The following is a 23,038-nucleotide window of genomic DNA, read 5'->3' as shown; positions in this document are numbered from 1 at the left end:
GCGCTCACCAGGCAGAGCACCCGGGACACAGTAAATGCAGCCGAACGACCCCATTCCAATCAGTTCACGCTCGCCCTACCTTGAAAATGAACCGATGATACGGTTGGAAACGTTGAAAAAATGAATTTTGTTACACCCTTAGACAACATCCAGACTAAGATTTGTTAACTCTACGGCAACCATATCGCCAGCTTTTGTTATCATATCAATAAATTACTATTTTTAGAAAATATTTCTTTAACCAAGATATGAACATCGGCCAGCTATTAGGAAATATCAGCCCTAATGAGAAGAGAATAATATGAAGAATTGAAAAGACCATATATAAAATCAATTCCACTGATGCTGCCATCCTCTTTAACAAAACAAATTGAATAATACTAACAAGAGTTAGCCTAGTGTACAGTTTGATACATCGTATACATATACAGTAGCCTAGCCTACAGTATAGTACTCTATACATATCCAGTAGGCCAAGACCATATCGATTACGCCACTGAGGCGCAAAAGAAAAATTGAATAACGCTAACAAGTTAGCCTAGCGTACACTATGATACATCGTATGCATATACAATAGCCTAGCCTACAGTATACGTACTCTATGCTACTGTTACAGCATAGTAATTATTACGTAATACTAAAAAAACTTAAAAAAATGGGTGCAGAAGTGAAAATTTATATGTACTATTTGTTCAGCAATATTAAAATAAGGCGATTACACGAATAGTCTCTCTCTCTCTCTCTCTCGTAATGTAATTCAAGGGACGATCACTGAACGCAGAGAAATTCTTATTCATTGTTGTTTCCCCTCTTTTAATGATATTCTCTCTCTCTCTCTCTCTCTTAAAGTAAGTGAAGGGACGATCAATGAATGTAAAGTTCGTATTCATTATTGTTTACCCTCTTTTAATGATTCTCTCTCTCTCTTTCTCTCTCAACGTAAGACTTTCATTTAACGGAACAGAGATCTTGATTGGTTCGTTTCTTTGTCAATTACTTTGCACGGTGATATGAATAATAAAGTATCTTTCTTTTCATTATGTTACTGCAAAGACAAACAATTGTATGTCGGTGCGTTATGGCTACTGATAAATGCTCTTATGATCCTATGTCTTCCAAAAAAAAAAAAAAAAAAAAAAAAAAAAAAAAAAAAAAAAAAAAAAAAAAACAGCAGAGAGAGAGAGAGTAGAAAGTAGGAACTTGTCAGTTTCCTTTTTATTACGTCATTGGCAGGATCGAAATTCCGAAGCAACATTACCGGGCAGTACTTCTTCACGTTATTTTGTTGCACTGGCAGTCCCGATGGATTATAGTTAATTTAAACATTCAAAAAACCTTGCGGATATTGATGATAATTTTCATCTTCTATTGTGTCCGAGCTGAAATATTCGGGACTTTCTCCAGGGAAGTTGTACAGAAATTATGTATGAAAAATCGTAAAGTAACTAAGTCTACGGGAATAACCAGCCTCGTTTCACGGCCAGAAACAGCTCCGTTCAGGGACCCTTCTCACCCCCACCCCCTACAAAGGAGGGGGGGTAGGTTGGATGAAACCCCATTACAAACCATCTTAGGGGTACCCACCATAACCCTGCCAAGTTTCATGCACAGCTGACCAGCCATTTTACCGTGATTGAATGACAGACAGACAGACATTACGCCCATTACGTATAGTATGATTGGCTAATTCTGGAGGTTCAATGCATTCTGAACTATGATAGTTCAGTACAGAAAGAAAATTGAACCACGAAACGATAATCAGATCGTACAAACAAATTTCAAAACAAAAAGAAATTGAACAGGAAACGGTACATATAATTATAAAATACAAACTAAATAAATATGCATCTTTTCCATGAACTTTTTTAAGTTAAAGTTTACTTCGCTGTAAATATCCTCATATTATTGTATATATTATTATAAAATACTAACATACTGGTCAATGTTTTGGTTTGCATATCAGCCGATGGCGAATACGAGTGTATTTCGTCGAATTTAACTCAATTCTCAGCGAATGTTCTTGCTCCTAGTTAGCATAAAGAATAATAGTGATACAGTGGTACCTTGACATACGAAATTAAACCGTTCCAAAGTGGTCTTCGTATCATGAGCATTTTGTATCTTGAACCGCATTTTACATGTAAAATGCCTAATCCATTCCTAGCCCTTCAAAAACACCCCAGTAAATTATATTTCCAGGCTTACAACACATGTTCTGTCTAATGTTACGACGCCGATCCGACGGAAGAAATATGACTCCAAAAAGGCAAAATACTGTACATACTTGGTAATATTCAACTGCACGTAATGTTCAAACCCATTTTACTGGCATATATTAGGACTTTAGCATATGTCCCCTTAGCAATAAGCCTAGCCTATGTTAGCAGTTGCTACTGTAGCCTAGTCTATGATTCTGACATCTAAACAAGCTAAAAGCTTAGAATATGCCAATAAAATGTATAAATAATCAGTATACTATACTCATTTCAAATAATTATTAATTAATCATTAACTATAATACAAAAAAAAAAAAAAAAAAAACTTCCAACCGTTTGTTTACATTCAGCATGAGTACCAAACGATTGCCAAGCAATCACGTTTCCTAGCACACAGTAAGCCATACATTTTCATTATCTCTCTTTAACTAATGAAACTACCAAACAGTATTCTATTCCTTATTCTATCTTTACCTAATGTTTTTTTTTATTAAATGTTTTGCATGAATAAGTTTTTCAATTTACAGCATCCTTTTACTAATAGAATACATAGAGCACAAGGGGAAGATGCTGACCAATAGGAGAGCAGGATCTTATGGGGTGACTAGCATCAGGAACCAATGGGAGAGCGGGAGGATGGTGACAAGTTTACTCAGTTGGCGGCGCGCGAGTTTTAAAATTGTTCTTGGTGGTCTGGGCGAATCTCGGGACTTTACAGCAACACACTTTCGTAACTTGAACTATTTTCATACGTAGAGCCAAAAAAATCTTTGTATTTGCTTTCGTATCTTGAGGTACCACTGTACTTTATTTATATGGAACAAAATCATTTTTTGTTATACAACGTGTTTTTAAGTCGAAATATGACTTTAATACGTCTCATTATAAACTAGATTATTTCTTTCGCTAATAGATTGCATAAAAATCCAGCAATTCCGTTTGTTATTTTCATCGTAATACGAGATTTACGTTATCTTTTATCGGTGTGAAAACAGCAGTAAAATGTACTCTTTCATGCCTAGTAGTGTTGATTAAAATCCTTTTCTCTCAGTTTTATCTACGTTTGTGTTTGAATTCACATCAAAGTTTGGGAGTTTTACCCATGTTGCCGATGCATGACAATAGTCATTAGCAGCATGAATTCATTATTTTCACAGCTTCAGCTACAACCTCCAGTTTAAATTTAACATTATATTTCCTTGATGATTTTTCATTCATAGCAGGTAGAGCTATTACATACAATTATATCTGTACTATTCTACATACCAACATTTACAACATAACTACGGTAATTGTTTACCATCGTACGATGGTTGAAATACAAGCAAAACAGATGCTGTTATCAGATTCGGTTGTACTTAGCAAAAAAGTAGTTTCTCTTTCAGTTGTTCATGGTTGTAAAAAAACTTTCATCATTCTCTTGAACTTTTTTTAACTTATTTAACTAGAAGATGGCATAAAGATATGGCCTCTCTGGCTGCCTAATTGTACGCTGCTGTCTGCAGCTGTTGCACGCAAAATTTAAAAATATGTATTTTCAAAATATGGTCGTACCAGTATTAACTGTTAACCCTATCATAAAATCGGATTATCGTAAGACGAACTACGTATCATAATTTGAACACTACCCGTATATCATTAAAGCCTACTAAGCAGCAGGAGTTAGTAAATATATCATTAAAGCCTACTCCTAGGCAGCAAGTCAGTAAATATATCATTAAAGAAGAAATAAAGCATACTGAAATGTCTTAACACAAACAAACGTTTCAACATATCCCAAACAATATTTCATATTACAAACTTGCTAACAAAGTAACAAGATGTAGCTGGACAAAGCAGTATGAATAGACCAGGAAGCACATCAAGTTGCATCCACCCTAGAGGAAGCCAAGAAACATGAACGCAGGAATCCTGAAAGGCCGGGACAAATATGCAGATGCTCACAGGACTTCTTAGACTTAAAATATATGAAACAACAGTATGGGCTTAGGTCTAAAATTGGTTTGAGGAGGTTGAGGAGGAGAGCAAAGTGAACGTCCACTTTCCAAGGCAGTTGAAGAAAGACTAATGCATCATTAGGTTCAAGAGTGGTCTCTGACTCACTTCCACCTCCACTACATATCAGATGCCAGATGCCACAAATTCCTTGTATTTACAATTGTTTAACTGGTTTCCAGACGGCACCAGAGGATTTATTCTAATGTTAAGACCGAGTTTTGTTCCGAGTATGAACAAACTTTGACAAACTCCAAGCAGCAGATATTATAGCTGTGGCTAAAGAAACGAATAAAGAGCAGACTCAAATAAATTTGGAGGCAAAAGCAATGTCTGAAACTGACAAAATCACATGCACACCATTTAACTAATTGTGTTTATAAATAAAACAGTAGATCATAGCAATCTGTATAACCCAATTTTAATATTTGCAAAAGAAAGTCTTTCAATTAAGTTTAATTCAGCAACTAAAGACAGTAGATATCATTAAAATGCAATCCGCTGATAATTTTAAGAATGTAAACAAAGCCAGAATGCAAAGGCATTTCATCAACCACTATACCCATGATGATGCTCCATCCAGAACAAAAAATTCTCAAACATCCAATTCAAAACCCAATTTGCTCATGAACAGGACTGTTCGTTTACAAGTAATTACTGTATGGGAAATGTGTTGATTATGTAAATCATACAGATACTCACCAGTGATGAATGTTGATTGGTGATAATGATGAATTAGCTGTGCAGTCCAATGAATGACAATGAAGATATGATTGCACAGCAAAGCATAGGAGTCACATTCCCTCTGGGGGTGCCTCTTCTCCTTCTTCAGGCGCTTTGTCCACCAAGTGCATTTCTTCAGGGGTTTTGGGAGGCTTTGAAGGGTCCTTCTTCATCCGCTCAAGAAACATGGTGATAGGTAGCTGCTGTTGCTGCTTCTTCATGCTGATAATGACGTCAGTATAGGGCGCCATTGCCGCATCAAGGGCATTTATGAACTTTAAGGAGCGTTCCATACAAGGATCCCATGCCAAAGCTGACTCCTGCACCTTTTTGATTATCGTCTTAAGTTGGGATAAACGTTCCAAATGCAGGCCTTCATCCTCCTCGTCTCCTGAACCTGCTATGACTTCTTCCTCGCTGGCAGATTTTTTCAGCTCTTCCAAATCCTGGTCCGTCACGGGGTCAGAGTTGTCATCAATGAGGCTGCCGATTTCACCCTCGGTGATGTCATCGAAGCCTTCTCCACCAAGCGTCCTCGCCAATTGCACTGCCTTATTAATGGCTGAATGTTGAATTTCTTCAGGTGAGAAGCCCTTATAATTGTGAACACACTCCGGCCACAACTTCTTCCAGCACGCATTAAGGGTCTCCTTCTTCATATCTTTCAACGATCTGTCAATGACGCCCAGGCATGTGGCAATCGTGAATTTATGCCAACACTTCTTCAGCATAATTTCACTGCTAGTATCCATTTCCCTCAAAAGGTGCTCAAGGGAATTCTGGGTGTAGAGTGCCTTGAAGGCACGGATCACACCCTGACCCATAGGCTGGAGGAGGGAGGTGGTGTTGGCAGGGAGGAACTCAAGCTGGACTCCCTCGCAATAAAGATCCACAGGGTGGCCACCAGCACCATCCATGATCAATAGCACCTTGAACTCCATGCACAAGTCTATAAGGTATTCCTTAACTTGAGGGATGAAGCTCTGAATGAACCAGTTAGACATAAGGACTTTGGTGGTCCACGCCTTGGCGTTGTGCATCCAAAACACAGGCAGGAAGTTCTTGTTCTTATTCTTGAGGGCCCTGGGGTTAGCAGCCTTATAAATGAGGCCTGGTTTCAGCATAAAGCCAGCAGCATTGCCACACATGATAAGGGTAACCCTATCCTTCTGGGCTTTAAACCCAGGGGCTTTGGCTTCATCCTTCATGAGATATGTCCGTGAAGGCATTTTCTTCCAGAACAAGCAAGTCTCATCCATATTAAACACCTGCTCTGGACGGTAGCCCTTGTCCCTGATGATATTCTTAAAGGTCTTGGAATATTTCATGGCTGCTTCCGTGTCTGCCGATGCCATTTCCCCATGAGGAGAGACAAATTTTAGGTGGAACCGCTTCCGAAAACGGTAGAGCCACCCTTGCTGGCCTGAAAACCTTCAGGGGTTAACGATGGTCCTGCTCCTTCCTCTTCTTCTTCAGTGGGTTTGTTGAAGCCTAAGAAGTCTGCTTCCTGTATGTCACCACCTTCAGTAACAGTCAAAGACTGGTGATAGAGTTTTCGTGCCTTCTCGCAGATGATGTTGCCGTTGAGGGGGATGTTCTTCCTATGGCAGTCTGTTATCCATAATGCCAAAGCCGACTCCATCCTCACAATGCCCTTCTCACGTGCAGTGGAAACCTTCTTGGCATTACTACAGGAATTAATACTTACGGCCTTCCTTATCTCCACCTCTTTCTTCTTGATGCATCGGACGGTACTTTCATTTATGCCATAATGGCGGCCTACTGCAGCATAACTTTTCCCTTCCTTCAACATTTCCAAAAGTGCTACCTTCTCCTGGAGCATCATGACCTTCCTCTGGCGCTTATGATCTTTGACAGAAGCCTTAGAAGGAGCAGGGCCCATATTTTTGGACACACGTTCCAAAGATAGGTCTCTGTCCTTTTCCTCCTCCCCTGAACCTGCCGTGTCTTCTTCCTCACTGGCAGACTTTGTGAGCTCTTCCAAATCCTGGTCCGTCAAGGGGTCAGAGTGGGCATCAATGAGGCTGCCAACTTCATCCTTGGTCATGTCATCAAAGCCTTCTCACCAAGTATCCTTGCCAAATAAACTGCCTTATTAATGGCTGAATGTTCCACTTTTCTAGGAGAGAAGCCCTTATAATTGTGAACACACTCTGGCCACAACTTCTTCCAGCACGCATTAAAGGTCTCCTTCTTCATATCCTTCAACGATTGACCGATGATGGTTAAACATGTGGCAATCGTAAACTTACGCCAACACTCCTTTAGTGTAAATTCAGTGTCAGTGTCCATTTCCCTCACAAGATGCTCAAGGGAGTTCTGGGTGTAGAGTGCCTTGAAGGCACGGATAACACCCTGATTCATAGGCTGGAGGTGTGAGGTGTTGGCAGGAGGAACCTCAAGCTGGACTCCCTCGTAACAAAGATCCACAGGGTGGCCCCCGGCACCATCCATGATCAACAACACCTTGAACTCCATGCACAAGTCTTTGAGGTATTCCTTAACTTGAGGGATGAAGCTCTGAATGAACCAGTTAGACATAAGGACTTTGTTGAACCACGCCTTGGTGTTATGCATCCAAAACACAGGCAGGAAGTTCTTGTTCTTATTCTTGAGGGCCCTGGGTAGCAGCCCTGTAAATGAGGCCTGGTTTCAGCATGAAGCCAGCAACATTGCCACACATGATAAGGGTAACTCTATCCTTCTGGGCCTTAAATCCAGAGGCACTGGCTTCGTCCTTCATGAGATATGTCCGTGAAGGCATTTTCTTCCAGAACAAGCTAGTATGGTCCACACTGAACACCTGCTCTGGACGGTAGCCCTTGTCCCTGATGATATTCTTGAAGGTCTCGGGATATTTTGCAGCTGCTTCCCTGTCTGTTGATGTCATTTCCCTATGCCAAGAACGCTTTATGTGGAACCGCTTCAGAAAACGGTTGAACCACCCATTGCTAGCCATAAAACCTTTAGGAGCTGACAATGGTTCTGCTTCTTCCTCTTCTTTTTCAGCAGAGTCATCAAAGCCTAAGAAGTCTGCTTCTTGTAAGTCGCCGCCTTCTGTAACAGTTGAAAACTGCTGGTAGAGTTTTTGTGCCTTTGTGCGGATGATGTTGCTGTTGAGAGGGATGATCTTCTTACGGCAGTCTGTTATCCACATTGCCAAGGCCGACTCCATCCTCACAATGCTCTTACTACGCACAGTGGAAACCTTTTTGGCACTATCGCGGAAGCTAATACTCACGGCCTTCCTTATCCCCACCTCTTTCTTCTTGATATGCCGGACAGTACTTTCATTTATGCCATAATGGCGGCCTACTGCAGCGCAACTTTTCCCGTCCTTCAACATTTCCAAAAGTTCTACCTTCTCTTGAAGTGTCATGACCTTCCTCGGGCGCTTGAGAGCTTTGTCAGAAGCCTTAGAAGAAGCAGGGCCCATAATTTGGGAAAGACATTCCTCCTCCTCCCCTGAACCTGCCGTATTTTCTTCCTCACTGGCAGACCTTGTGAGCTCTTCCAAATCCTGGTTCGTCAAGGGGTCAGAGTGGGCATCGATGAGGCTGCCAACTTCATCCTCGGTCATGTCACTAAAGCCTTCTCCACCAAGTATCCTTGCCGACTGGACTGCCTTATCAATGGCTGAATGTTGAACTTCTTCAGGAGAGAAGCCCTCATAATTGTGAACACACTCCGGCCACAACTTCTTCCAGCATGCATTAAAGGTCTCCTTCTTCATATCCTTCAACGATTGACCGATGATGGTTAAACATGTGGCAATCGTAAACTTACGCCAACACTCCTTCAGTGTAAATTCAGTGTCAGTGTCCATTTCCCTCACAAGATGCTCAAGGGAGTTCTGGGTGTAGAGTGCCTTGAAGGCACGGATAACACCCTGATTCATAGGCTGGAGGGGTGAGGTGTTGGCAGGGAGGAACTCAAGCTGGACTCCCTCGTAACAAAGATCCACAGGGTGGCCCCCAGCATCATCCATGATCAACAACACCTTGAACTCCATGCACAAGTCTTTGAGGTATTCCTTAACTTGAGGGATGAAGCTCTGAATGAACCAGTTAGACATAAGGACTTTGTTGAACCACGCCTTGGTGTTATGCATCCAAAACACAGGCAGGAAGTTCCTGTTCTTATTCTTGAGGGCCCTGGGGTTAGCAGCCCTGTAAATGAGGCCTGGTTTCAGCATGAAGCCAGCAGCATTGCCACACATGATAAGGGTAACTCTATCCTTCTGGGCCTTAAATCCAGAGGCACTGGCTTCGTCCTTCATGAGATATGTCCGTGAAGGCATTTTCTTCCAGAACAAACTAGAATCATCCACATTGAACACCTGCTCTGGACGGTAGCCCTTTTCCCTGATGATACTCTTGAAGGTCTCGGGATATTTCATGGCTGCTTCCCTATCTGTTGATGCCATTTCCCCATGCCAAGAACACTTTAGGTGGAACCGCTTCTGAAAACGGTTGAACCACCCATTGCTAGCCATAAAATCTTTAGGAGCTGACAATGGTTCTGCTTCTTCCTCTTCTTTTTCAGCAGAGTCATCAAAGCCTAAGAAGTCTGCTTCTTGTATGTCGCCGCCTTCTGTAACAGTTGAAAACTGCTGGTAGAGTTCTTGTGCCTTTGTGCAGATGTTGTTGCTGTTGAGAGGGATGTTCTTCTTATGGCAGTCTGTTATCCACATTGCCAAGGCCAACTCCATCCTCACAATGCCCTTACTACGCACAGTGGAAACCCTTTTGGCACTACTGCAGAAGCTAATACTCATGGCCTTCCTTATCCCCACCTCTTTCTTCTTGATATACCGGACAGTACTTTCATTTATGCCATAATGGCGGCCTACTGCAGCATAACTTTTCCCTTCCTTCAACATTTCCAAAAGTGCTACCTTCTCCTGGAGTGTCATGACCTTCTTCTGGCACTTAGGCTTTTTGCCAGAAGCCTTAGGTGTGGTGTGTCCAGAAGGCACCTTTGGGCACAAAAAATATACACAGATTAAAAACACTACACAAAGATATGCAAAGTACAGTAATTATGATAAATTTAACTGAGCAATATCAAGGAAATCAAATAAATACAAAGCATTTAACTTAAGTGTTTTCCATATTGTTATTTCCTATCACATTCATCTTCAGCAAACAGTCCTATCACATTCCTCTACAGCAAACAGAGTCCAATTTGCATTGATGTAATGAAAAATCCTGATAATGTCCCTGATACCCAAAACACATTGATAAAGATGTCCACTCATTTTGCAACTGCCATGAGGTCAAAGTCAAACCTAATTTACAGAAATGATACAAAGAATCTGATTTTATAATAATAAATCATTTAACCCTTTAAAGTCCACCCTGGGTTTTATGGGAAATATTAAAAAATCCTTTTAGTATGTTATAGTATGAGTAAATACAAGACCTTTTTACTCTTGTGCACTTTTACAAAATTTCCAAAGTAAGCGAAATAATTACATGCAATGAAGTATCCCGTATGGGAGCCTCGGGCGACCTTAGGCGGACCACGCTCATCCCGTATGGGATCTATTGGGCCGAGCGGGCAACTTTTTCAAGTTTATAAATAATGTTGATTCGCCCACAAAACATATGATTATTATTGATGAATCACTTTTTTTTGTTCCACAATGTATAATAGAAACACATATATGGCTTTACAATTTATTATATAAAAATAAGTATACAATAAATACAAAAATAGTATAAAAATACAGAAAACACTATAAAAAAAACTAAAAAAAACTAATACAAAAATAGTATATAAAATACAAAACACTGTAAATAAAATAATACAAAAATAGATAAAAATAGACAAAACACTATAAACAACTCTCATAACAAACAACTTATTTCGAAATCTTATGGAACAACGCAAAACAATTCCTTTCTTCAGTAAGGCAAAGGGCCACCTTGCAATCCTCACACATCCAGCGGGATCTGTGGATGTGGCCTGCACCAGAAACAGAACTTGCAAGTCTGCCTCATGGAGACATGCTTTGGCATGTGTAGGGCAGTGGCATTCTGGCGTGTCTCAATACTTGGCACAACTGCCCGTTGGCCCCTTCTTGGCAAAGCAAAATCTCTGGTGCCAAGAGAATTCCATGGTTATTCTGAAGGTTGACGACTTGAAGCTTCTGAGCCAATTGGAGATATCCAGACGGAAGTCCTTGAGCGGCTTGGGTTTTTCCTGCAAAGCCAGGCAATCCCTCTTGTACCAAAATCCAGGCGTTTGCAGATGATCAAGTCAAGGAGGTAAGCAAAGAGCCTCATGTAGTACCTCTTTGCTTTGAAGGGGGTCCTGTACAGGTGTGTCAACATGTCACTCTTGTCAATGCCTCCCAAGCGGTTGTTGTACATCTGGATGACAGATGGGCAAGGAATGGGAACCTTCTTCTTGGCTGCCCTGTCGTACCGCTCCACTGTTCCCATGGGCTCCACACCAACATCAGAGGACCAAGATTGTCACAACGCTGTTGTCCTTCCATCTTGCAACAGGATGCCATCGAAAGAGACATAGTCCATGTCCCCCTTTGTGTCGCTTTCTTGTTCATCTCCTTCACAAGACGTCAGGGGAGGATGACCAACTCGGTTTTCCCTGGCAGTGCCCACATACCGGCATCCATACTGTGATCTCAGGTACTTGGCCAACCCTATACTTGTGAAGTAGTTGTCTGCATACACTGCTGAGTTTCTGGGGTCCTTGATGGTATTCACTAAGGCGACAACAAACTTGGAAGTTACAGACATGGCTTTCTCCTCTTCAGATAGCATAGTATGGTGGCTCACAAAGGTTGTCTCCCCTTGGTACATAGAATATCATGCACAAACCCATCCACACTGGAGCGGCAGAACAACTTGAAGCCCCACTTGTCAGGCTTCTTTGCGACATACTGGCGAAGGTTACCAGCCCTTGTGCCCTTATAGGCGACCATCACTTCATCAATGGAGTGGATAGAAGTCTCAGGAACTTTCAGGAACTCTCTGGTGACCTTGGTGAATGGGGACTCTCACCTTGAAGAACCGATCTTGGGATGCAGCTGCCTGGTCATTGTCTCTGAAGTGAAGGGAAGATCGAATTGCCTTGAAGCGGTTCCTGGACATGAAGTCTGCAACTTGAGGAATCCTGGTCTTCACGGCCCCAGAAGTCAACTATGCTAGGGAGAGGAACCAGGCCCATGTACACGATGAGGCCAAGGAAAACCATGAGATCCTCTTCTGACATGTGGAAGTTGCTGCCTACATCCTTCTGTCTTGAGTACAGGTTGGATTGATACACAATGTGTTCCCTCAATTCAGTTGTGAAGAACTGGGAGAAATATTCATAAGGTTCCCTCAAATATCAGCTTCTGATGAATGAAGTTGGGCAGGGCACGGATATCAATGTCTTCCTTCTTCCATTCATCAGCACGAGACCTCTTAGGGTTAGGCTACCTTCCTCTTCATAGGCATCGCTTGAGGGACAACAACATTGACCTTGCGAGCTGAAACAAGAATAAAGTAACATTAGTAAAACAGTAAATGTGTGTGTGCGCATGCATGTGTAGTCAAGAGTATGCATGTGTATGTCAAGTGATATGCATGTGTGCAGTGTATGTCAGTGAGTATGCAAGTAAACAAATAAGTTTTTAAAATACCCAATGTTTACAAACCATTTAAAGGGCAACAAATTTAAATACCATTATAACAACGAGACTTTTAAATACAATGTTTCACACATTTCTTTCTCTCTCTCCTCTCTCTCTCTCTCTCTCTCTCTCTCTCTCTCTCTCTCTAAGGATGTCTCATACTAACCTCTAGAGTTAGGAGGGTCAAAGCATCGTCCTGAGTAAGGCCTTCGTCAGGAACGTAGGTAGGTCGTCATCATCACTGTCAATGTCCAAAGGGCTCACGTCGACATCACTTCCTTCAGCGTCGTCAGGGGCTACCCATGGTACACGTTCCTGAGTCTCCAATGCAGCATTGCGTTGCCCATAAAACATACTGCTTTGAAACTGCAAAAATAAAAAAAAACAACTTTAAAATCATGTAATGAAAGAAAAATGTAACTTTCCCTAACAAAAACCTATCATTCAATCCCTTGTAAGGTAATAATTTATATGCACATGAACCTAACATCTATAAATCATCACTATTATATCTAGATATATTGTTAAAATTATTCACAAATGTCTAAAACAAGCACTAAAAAAAATTACTTGACGTCGTATTCTACTGGCCGTTGTAACCGTTACGGTCCGATACATCCCTCATGGGATGAGCGTGGTCCGCCTAAGAACGACCGAAGTATCCCGCAAGGATCTATACTTTTTTTTTTTGTTTTTTTTTTTTGTCACTACGACACGTCAGTAACACTACAGCCCTTCAAACCAACATCAAAAGGTAAGTATATCACTAGGCTTCACTATCCCACAGTCACTGTGTGCTTACCATGATTACGAAGTTCGGAGGGGGAGGAAACTTGGAGGTTACTGCGGCACGTCTTGACTGTTTTCCAACTTGCGCACGACTGAGGTGTCTGTCGAAGGCCCTCCAGTCTTTGTGCGAGGGCCTGGTGGCTTCTGATTGGTTGATTCGAAGAGCAGAGGAGTGTAGCTATGAGTTGCCAAAGCGTCAATTTCATACAAGCTCAAACTTGTTCACCACGACTACCCGAAAGTAGCTGTTTTAAAGATCCCAAATGGGATCTCTGGTCGTTAAAGGGTTAAGTCATTCATATTTATCCTAACCATACAAACCTTTACATAAGTATTAACATTTTCAGGGAAGCAGAAATGACCGTTAATCTTTTCAACAAGGTGGTTGGGCAGTTAACTACCATGCGTTAGATGGGAGTCCTGCCTGCCCAGGTGTTAACATTCTAATTTGCCTTTAAGCCTGGTTATCAGATTGAGGATTGGTATAAACTGTAAAGGAGCTCAGGTTTGTAGTTAGGAAAAATACAAAATACTTTAAAAATCTGTCATTTGTCCCTACAAAATATACAAACCCTTAGCCCTTTAAACAATGGAAAACTCACATATTGAAGGGAGGAATCTAAGTGAGTCTCTCAACTGACTAGTTCACCACACCTAGGTTTCTCTTCCTGGTCAACAGATTGAAGAGTACTGTGCCTCTGGCATGTTAACCCTTTAACGCCGATTGGACATATTAAACGTCGATATAAATTGTCTGTTGGGTGCCGATTGGACGTACATACGTCGATATAAAAAAAGTTTTTTTAAAATTCGTGGAAAAATAGTTATAGGGCTACTAGGCAAAAACTTTTGAATCACGCGCCTTGGGAGATCCTGGGAGCTCACGGATCAAGGCGTTGTTTTGTTTACAATCGTTACCAAGGCGCGCAAGCGCGAATTTCTTTCTCCTCGCACTAAAAAGCATCAGCGACACAGCTCGGAAATTATTTCGTCACTTTGACATAATTTTTGCACCATTTCATATTATCCGTTACATGGAGTATTATATATGAAAATATGAACAATTTCATGTAGAATACAACAAAAAAACAACTCATGGTTGTAGCTTTTATCAGTTTTGAAATATTTTCATATAAATAACAATAAGTGCCAAAATTTCAACCTTCGGTCAACTTTGACTCGACCGAAATGGTAGAAAAAACGCAATTGTAAACTAAAACTCCTACACAGTGGTCCCCCCGTATTCGCGGGGGATGCGTACCAGACCCCCCCGTGAATAGTTAGAACCCGCGAATGTTTGGAACCCCTATGAAAATGCTAAAAAACAGCCTATTTTTGTTAGTTAAACTCAAGAAAAACCCACTAAAAATTTTTCCTACATGGTTTTTTTTTTAAGTTTTATCACAAAAAGTGCATTTTATGATGAAATTCATCAAAAAAACCAGGAATTTGTGGATATTTATCATAGAAAAATACTGCGAATGCGCGAATTTTCCGCGAATAATGCAGGGAAAACGTTCCCGAGAGAAACAAATCCGCGAATGTGTGAGTCCGCGAATCTGGAGAACGCGAATACGGGGGGTCCACTGTATTCTAGTAATATTCAATCATTTACCTTCATTTTCCAACAAATCGGAAGTCTCTAGCACAATATTTTGATTTATGGTGAATTTATGATAAAAAAACTTTTTCCTAACATCCGCGCGGTAACTCTTCCGAAAAAATCAGAAATTTTTTTGTTCGATTGTCGTAATGTTTGCACCATTTTAAATTAGCCGTTACATAAAGTTTTATATGGATGGAAATATGCGAAATTTTCATGTAGTAATACAACAAAAAAACAACCAATGGTGTAGCTTTTATCCGTTTTGAAATATTTTCATATAAATAACGAAGTGCCAAAATTTCAACCTATGGTCAACTTTGACTCGACTGAAATGGTCAAAAAACGCAATTGTAAGCTAAAACTCTTACATTCTAGTAATATTCAATCATTTACCTTTATCTTGCAACAAATTGAAAGTCTCTAGCACATATTTCAATTTATGGTGAATTTATGAGAAAAAAAAATGATATTGTTATGATACAATAAAGTTTCATACTACTTACCTGGCAGATATATACTTAGCTATCGACTCCGTCGTCCCAACATAAATTCAAATTTCGCGGCACTCGCTACAGGTAGGTCAGGTGATCTACCGCCCTGCTCTGGGTGGCAGGACTAGGAACCATTCCCGTTTTCTAATTAGATTCTCTCTTCCACCTGTCTCCTGCAGGAAGGCTGGGTGGGTCCTCAATCGTATATATCTGCCAGGTAAGTATGTATGAAACTTTATTGTATCATAACATATCATTTTCATACATTCAACTTACCTGTCAGATATATACTTAGCTGACTGACACCCTTTGGTGGAGGCAGCAGACAGCTAACTACTGAATAGACAGGTAAACAACATATGTTGTAGGTGTAACCTCCCCGTTAACACGAGGGTTACGTTCCTGGAGATGTCGTGTTAGCCGAATTCGTGTTAACAGGGAAGTATTTCTCCATAAGAAATAATGGAAATAAGGGGGTTAGCGTTCCAGGGCAATGGGAAACTTAATCTATTTTGGGATTTTGCCAGAAAAAAAAACCACTTTATTTATATATTTTTATATACAGGTAGTCGTCTACTTACGAACTATGCAACTTATGACAGACCGACTTTACGACAGCTACAATATAATAATATACAATAATATTTAATTTTATATTTGGCTAAAATACGTCGAGCGCGCGTACGATACTTTTTCCCGCTACCGTCAGCGCGCTCATCTCCGAGAAATTTATGAAGAGAAGAAAAAACGGACCATTCAAACAAAACTAAGCATGTTTATGTTTAAACCAACATCTCAGTCTACCCCTGTCCCCACTACTAGTAGTACTACCACGGAATCGGATGACCCGGACGATCCCCAGCCATCCACCATCAGACAATTAATTTTTTTTTTTTTTTTTTCAAATTTCAAATGTTTCGTAATTTTTTTTTTCTGTATGTTCATGTTTTTTCTGTACTGTAAATCAATTCTATCTATGCATTACTGTAGTTTGCCTGAAATTTATAAAGAAAAAATAATTTACATACTGTTAAATAAAACTTTGTGTATTACTACGTACGTACATAGACGTGTTGGCAACAGTACAAACGGTCGCTAGAGAAACACCAGACGATGTTTTGTTTTATATTTTCAGAAGTAAAATTTTGTTCGAAAATGGTAAGATTCGTTATTTTAGTAATTCATTTGTATTTCTGTTTTGCAAATAAATCAAATATAATAACAAATTATGCATTTAATTCAACCTATAAATAAATAAAAGTATGTATATAATACGTGTAGCCGATTGTCAATGCAAATGGCGGATAAGAAAATGTAAACAGACCAGACAGATGGTCTGAATGCCTGCAATAAAAAATGTTAAATACAGTAATAAGAGTAAGTATCAATCAAGGAGTTCGAGCATGATAAGATTTCATATGCTAAACGTAATAATAGGTACTATACATGCACATTTTTGGGATGATATAAAATGTATATGTAGGCTAGTAAGTTGTCAATGAAAATGCAAACGAACAAATACGTACATGTACACGCATGTGTTTGAATATGGTAAAAAGGATAAAAAGACAGCACAAACATGATTTCAATTTACTCAATATGCTGAAAAGACAATTTACGACAGCTCTGCCAGAACCTAATTGCCATCGTAAGTAGACGAACTACCTGTAGTAAAGTACGCACTATTATGTTAACCAATGCTAGAATATATTGGCTCTTCTCACTGCGAGGGCTGGCTTCACACTGAGCCAGCAGGCAAGAGAGAGAGAGAGCGCGGGAAAGGTGGGGTGAGTCAGACTCTCGCCACATCTTCCGCGCTCTTGCTCTCAGCGGAAAATTCAAATCGTGTAACATCGAATATTACGTGTTAGCAGAATTTTTCTGTATGATTTTGAACTCGTGTAAGACTTCGTGGCTACTGCCTAGGAGTCTGCTTCACCTCAAGAGCCTTAGCGAGATAGTGATCTGCGGCCAAGAGTTCTTGTGGGTCTGTCGATGGGTCTCATCCACTTACTCGGCAGAGCCTAACTGGCATTTGTCAATGGGTGCTAATCCGCTTATATGACAACACGCCTTCTTTAACCCTCTTACGCCGACTGGACGTATTTTACGTCGACATTTTTTGTCTCCCGTGTGCCGACTGGACGTATTTTACGTTGACTTACAAAAGTTTTTTTAAAATTTGCGGAAAAATACTTATAGGCCTACCAGCCTAAAACTTTTAAATCACGCGCCTTGGGGGATGCTGTGAGTTCACGGATCAAGGTGTTGTTTTGTTACAATCGTTTACGCAGGCGCGCAAGCGCGAATTTCTTTCTTGCCGCACTAAAAAGTATCTGTGACACATCTCGGAAATTATTTCTTCACTTTGACATAATTTTTGTACCATTGTAAATTAGCCGTTACATGAAGTATTAGATATGGCAAAAGTGCGCATTTTTTATGTAGATACAACAATAAAATACACATGATTGTAGCTTTTATCAGTTTTGAGATATTTACATATAAATAATGATAATTGCCAAAACTTCAACCTTCAGTCACCTTTGACTCTACCGAAATGGTCGAAAAACACAATCGTAAGCTAAAACTCTTATATTTTAGTAATATTCAATCATTTACCTTAATTTTGCAACTAATTGGAAGTCTCTAGCACAATATTTTGATTTAAGGTGAATTTATGAAAAAACTTTTTCCTTACGTCCACGCGGTAACTCTTCCGAAAAAAATCATACGTACATGCGATTGTGGTAATGTTTGCACCATTTTAAAATTAGCCGTTATATAAAGTTTTATATATGGAAATGTGCCCAATTTCATGTACAATACAACTAAAACAACCCCATGGTTGGTGTAGCTTTTATCAGTTTTGAGATATTTTCATATAAATAACGATAATTGCCAAAATGTCAACCTTCGGTCAACTTTGACTCTACCGAAATGGTCGAAAAACGCAATTGTAAGCTAAAACGCTTATATTCTAGTAATATTCAAGCATTTACCTTCATTTTGCAATAAATTGGAAGTCTCTAGCACAATATTTTGATTTATGGTGAATTTATGAAAAAAAATAACATTTTCTTTACGTCCGCGCAGTAACTCTTCCGAAAAAAATCATACATGCGATTGTGGTAATGTTTGCACCATTTTAAATTAGCCGTTACATAAAGTTTTATATATGAAAATGTGCGCAATTTCAAGTAGAATACAACAAAATAATTGAAGGTTGTAGCTTTTCTCATTTTTGAAAATATTGCTATAAATCACGATACATAGAAAAAAACCACGTTCGGTCAACTTTGCCTCTACTGAAATGGTCGAAAAACGCAATTGTAAGCTAAAACTCTTACAGTCTAGTAATATTCAGTCATTTATCTTCATCTTGAAACAAATTCGAAGTCTCTAGCAAAATATTTAGATTTATGGTGAATTTAAAAAAATCTTTCCTTCCCTCCGCGCGCGGATTTTCCGCCACAATATTTGCTCCGTTTTCATATTAGGCATTTCATAGTTTTATACAGGCAGTCCCCGGGTTACGACGGGGTTCCGTTCTTGAGACGCGTCGTAAGCCGAAAATCGTCGTAAGCCGGAACGACGCTTGGAAATATGTCTTAAACTAATAAAAAGTTATAAAAACCTTACTTGTAATCCTTTGGTTACACTACATGTCGTTTCCTGTAGTTTTATGTACAACCTGGAGTTATTTTCATAAAAGAATGCTGGTTCTTGAAGGTAAAAACTATTGTAATCCTCTGGTGACACTACATTCTTGAAGTTTTATGTACAACCTGGAGTGATTTTGCAAAATCTTGAGGGCTACAAGAACAGCTGATTACTATTTACGTATCATATAGACTAATTAAAGTAAATGTATCTTTAAATAGGCTTATATATTAGTATCAACAAAACATTTCCTGCATGAGTCAGAGGCCGTTAATGAAACGAACACTTCTCTGTCCTATCTGTTCAGAAAATAAACGTTACGTCAATCCCCGAGACCACTTGTTGCAAAGCTCGTCTCTCCTCTCTCTCTCATCTCTCTCGTCATCTCTCTCTCTCTCGCTCTCTCTCTCTGATCAAATTACATTGGAAACTTGACATACGATTGCCCTAATATACGAATGTTTTGAGATATAACAGAAAATTTGCGAAAATACAAGCTTTGATACTACAACGAAATATTTGAGATACGATTTTGCGATGAGTGTTAGTTGTATAGGCGACCGATAAATGGCGTTCAGTCTGTTTGTTTGTTGTGCTGCATGTTAACACGTCGTGTTTAGTTCGTTGTATTTGCGCCTATTTTTCGTGTTATTTTGTCTATTTTATTATTAACCATGGGTCTCAAAGCTAAAGACAAAGCAGGTGATAAGAAAAAACCCAAGAAAATGATTTCGATGGAAGCAAAACATGAAATTATAGCAAAGCAATGAAACGTGGCGTTCGTATCGTCCGATTTTGGCAAAACAAAAACGAGTAATAGGTCAAAATCCTTCTAACAATATCCACGATCATCAAGCAGAAGGAAGCTATAAAAACCCCCGAGACCATTGTTGCCAAAGCGTCTCTCTCTCTCTCTCTCTCTCTCTCTCTGATCAAATTACGTACTGGATAATGTCTCTCTTTGGATACTTCGATTTTGCCAAATATTGAGGGCTACAAGCACAGTTGATTTACTATTTTACGTATCATATAGACTAATTAAACGTAAAACGTATCTTAAATAGCTCTTATATATAGTATCAACAAAACATTTACTGGCATGAGTCAGAGGCCGTTTAACGAAAAACGAACACTTCTCTGTCCTTAACTCGGAGCGTCGGAAGACGGCCTCTCTCTCTCTCTCTCCTTCTATCTCTCTCTCTCTCTCCTCCTCTCCTCTCTTTCTCTCTCTCTCTGATCAAATTACTGGATAATGTCTCTCTTTGGATACTTGGAATTTGCGTTGTAATCTAACCAGAAACTTCGTTTTGTTATTATTACTGGAAACAAGCAATGATTTTTTCATTATTTGCGCTTTTGGACTGTTATATGTAAACTAGTATGTATTCATTCGCTCGGAAACTAGTTCCGCATATGAGGCGTCACTAAAAAACATAGAAAAATACAACATAAAAAGTGTCGAAAATCATCATAATCTCAAAATTTTTGTTGTAATCTAACCAGAAACTTATTTTTATTAATATACTGTGCTAAACTATAAAGGATTTTTATCATAGTAATGGCCGTTTTTTAAAAAAAAGCGTCGTTAACTCGGAGCGTCGGAAGCGTCAGCGTCGTAACCTCGGAACAAGCGTCGTAACCCAGGACAGATTTTTCCATTGAATATTTAAGAAAAAGCGTCGTAACCTCGGAACGTCGTAAGCCGGAACCGTCGTAACCCGGGGACCGCCTGTATATGAAAATGTGCGCAATTTCATGTAGAATAAAACGAAAAATATTTGAAGGTTGAAGGTTGTAGCTTTTCTTATTTCTGAAATAATTGCATATAAAAAAATTATATAAAAAAATTCGACATTCGTCAACTTTCAACTTAATTCGTCAGATATGGTCGAAAATTGCAATTGTAAGCTAATACTCTTACAGTATAGTAATATTCAATCATTTGCCTTCATTTTGAAAGAAATTGGAAGTCTCTAGGACAATATTTAGATTTATGGTGAATTTTTGAAAAAAATATTTGTTTACGTCCGCGCGTTACGAATTCATGCATTATTTTGTGTTAATATTTTCTCTGTGTTGCTTTTATCGTTTTACAATGTGTTGTACAGTAGGGCCTCAATAATCGCGGGGGATAGGGCCCAGAACCCCTGTGATGAGTAAATACCCGTGTTATCCTGGTACCCCTCTCAAAAATTGCTAAAAACTGCCTAATTTAATAGTTAACCCACCCAAGACCACTATTCAAATGTTTATAACTGCCTACTTTAGTTCAAACACCAAATATGTCTTCAACTATCACCTTAAACTACATTCAAGATAGTTTTAAAGTTATTTTACATTAGCCTTAAAAATATATGTAGTACTATACGTGCTACTGTACAGATGTAGCCTACTAGCCTATGGATTACAGCTAGAAGCCTACATAAGCATACTCATGTGGGCCTCTTTTCTTCACAACACACGTTAATATATGACACGTAATAACATCCATCTGACGTTTATGCTTCTTTCCCATAAGAGTAAAAGAATCGGGGCTTTTGGATGCAGGCTGGTGTTGCCATAATTTGATTTTCATAGATGACAGTTGATTTCACGGATATGAAATTATTCCACGAATAGCCTTTTTATTATGAAGATATGATGATAATATAGAAGGTAAAAAATGGTTTTACGTATTTCATTTACGTTTCATCGCCGAGAGAGAGAGAGAGAGAGAGAGAGAGAGAGAGAGAGAGAGAGAAGAGAGAGAGAGAGGAGAGAGAGAGAATATTTTCTTCAGATCTCCATTATATGAAGAATGAGTAAAAATGTATATTATTTACACCTTTGGAAGCCACCAGTGAATATCGGCAGTGACAACTTAAAACAACTCAATAAACTCTCGACAGTTATGGCAGATGACGTCAGCAATCAGCTGTTTCTAGAGAGAGAGAGAGAGAGAGAGAGAGAGAGAGAGAGAGAGAGAGAGAGAGAGAGAGAGAGAGAGAGAGAGAGAGAGAGAGAGAGAGAGAGAGAGACTGCTCCCTGATTAGATTGTAACATTGACAGATATCCATTAGCAAAAGTTGAATAATAGTTGTTTACTGAGAATAATGATCATTTTAATAAGACAGTTGTTTTACTGTCTCTAATCATATTGCATGTATTATTACCATATTATAGTATTATGATATGAACATAGCAATTTACTATTTGCATTCTGGTTTTGTTTACATTCTTTGCATTCTGGTTTTGGTTACATTCTTAAAATAATCAACTGAAGTAGTGTTACCAATGTCATCATTGTTTTTGGTTGCTGAATGGAACTTAATTCAGAGATATGCCTATAATATATATGGTGAGAAAGGTTTTTTACTACCTTTATTGTCAGTTAATATCATAATGTGAATCTGTTATGTATGTTGGTGGTTATCGCATTGCAACTAGGTTTACCCTACCAATGAACGCCATACATAAACCTTGAATAGGCTATTTATTATAAAGATATGCCAATAATATATAAGGTGAGAATAGTTTTATTACCTTTATTGTCAGTTAATATCATAATGTGAGTTGTTTCATGTATGTTGGTGATTATCGGACCGCAGACGAGGCTTAGCCTATCGATAAACATTGCATACTCAACACGTTTGTCCCGCAATGCTGCGATTCATACCAGCGATATAGCATGAGAAGCGGTCCAAGAAAAAAACTGTGAATGATTGACTCCGTGATTAATGATCTGCGATTAAGTGATGACCCACTGTAAAGATGTTGTAATCATCTTGGTCATATTTTATCAACATTTCTTAGCTCATTATCTTTATAATCATATCTAAGTCTATTTTTATTACTATGTTCCATTCATTACCATTAAAACCATTGTATTGCAACTCTTATATGTATGTAT

General features: G+C 39.2%; 2 protein-coding genes across 3 annotated transcripts in view; both read right to left on the bottom strand.

The window, feature by feature from the left end:
- Positions 1 to 5,005: 5,005 nt before the first annotated feature.
- LOC135203489 (tigger transposable element-derived protein 1-like) lies at positions 5,006 to 6,289 on the bottom strand. Its single transcript, XM_064233215.1, has one exon. It carries the CDS (start codon positions 6,287 to 6,289, stop codon positions 5,006 to 5,008), a length of 1,284 nt encoding a protein of 427 aa, XP_064089285.1.
- Positions 6,290 to 7,361: 1,072 nt separating this feature from the next.
- Positions 7,362 to 23,038, bottom strand: part of LOC135205776 (tigger transposable element-derived protein 1-like) — a 65,766-nt gene continuing 50,089 nt past the window's right edge. For both annotated transcript variants that reach the window (XM_064236915.1, XM_064236916.1), the window contains one exon: positions 7,362 to 9,933. In XM_064236915.1, the coding sequence (XP_064092985.1) occupies positions 7,561 to 9,933 (2,373 nt within the window). In that variant the 3' untranslated portion in view covers positions 7,362 to 7,560. The remainder of the gene's footprint in view (positions 9,934 to 23,038) is intronic.

Source organism: Macrobrachium nipponense, chromosome 24 (assembly GCF_015104395.2).
Source record: "Macrobrachium nipponense isolate FS-2020 chromosome 24, ASM1510439v2, whole genome shotgun sequence".
Lineage (NCBI taxonomy): Eukaryota > Metazoa > Arthropoda > Malacostraca > Decapoda > Palaemonidae > Macrobrachium > Macrobrachium nipponense.
Note: the sequence above shows the minus strand (reverse complement) of the source record. Positions and strands in the feature narration are given on the sequence as shown.

Coding starts and splice junctions, on each gene's coding strand:
- LOC135203489 (XM_064233215.1), bottom strand. CDS start 6,289: ATGGCATCGGCAGACACGGAAGCAGCCATGAAATATTCCAAGACCTTT.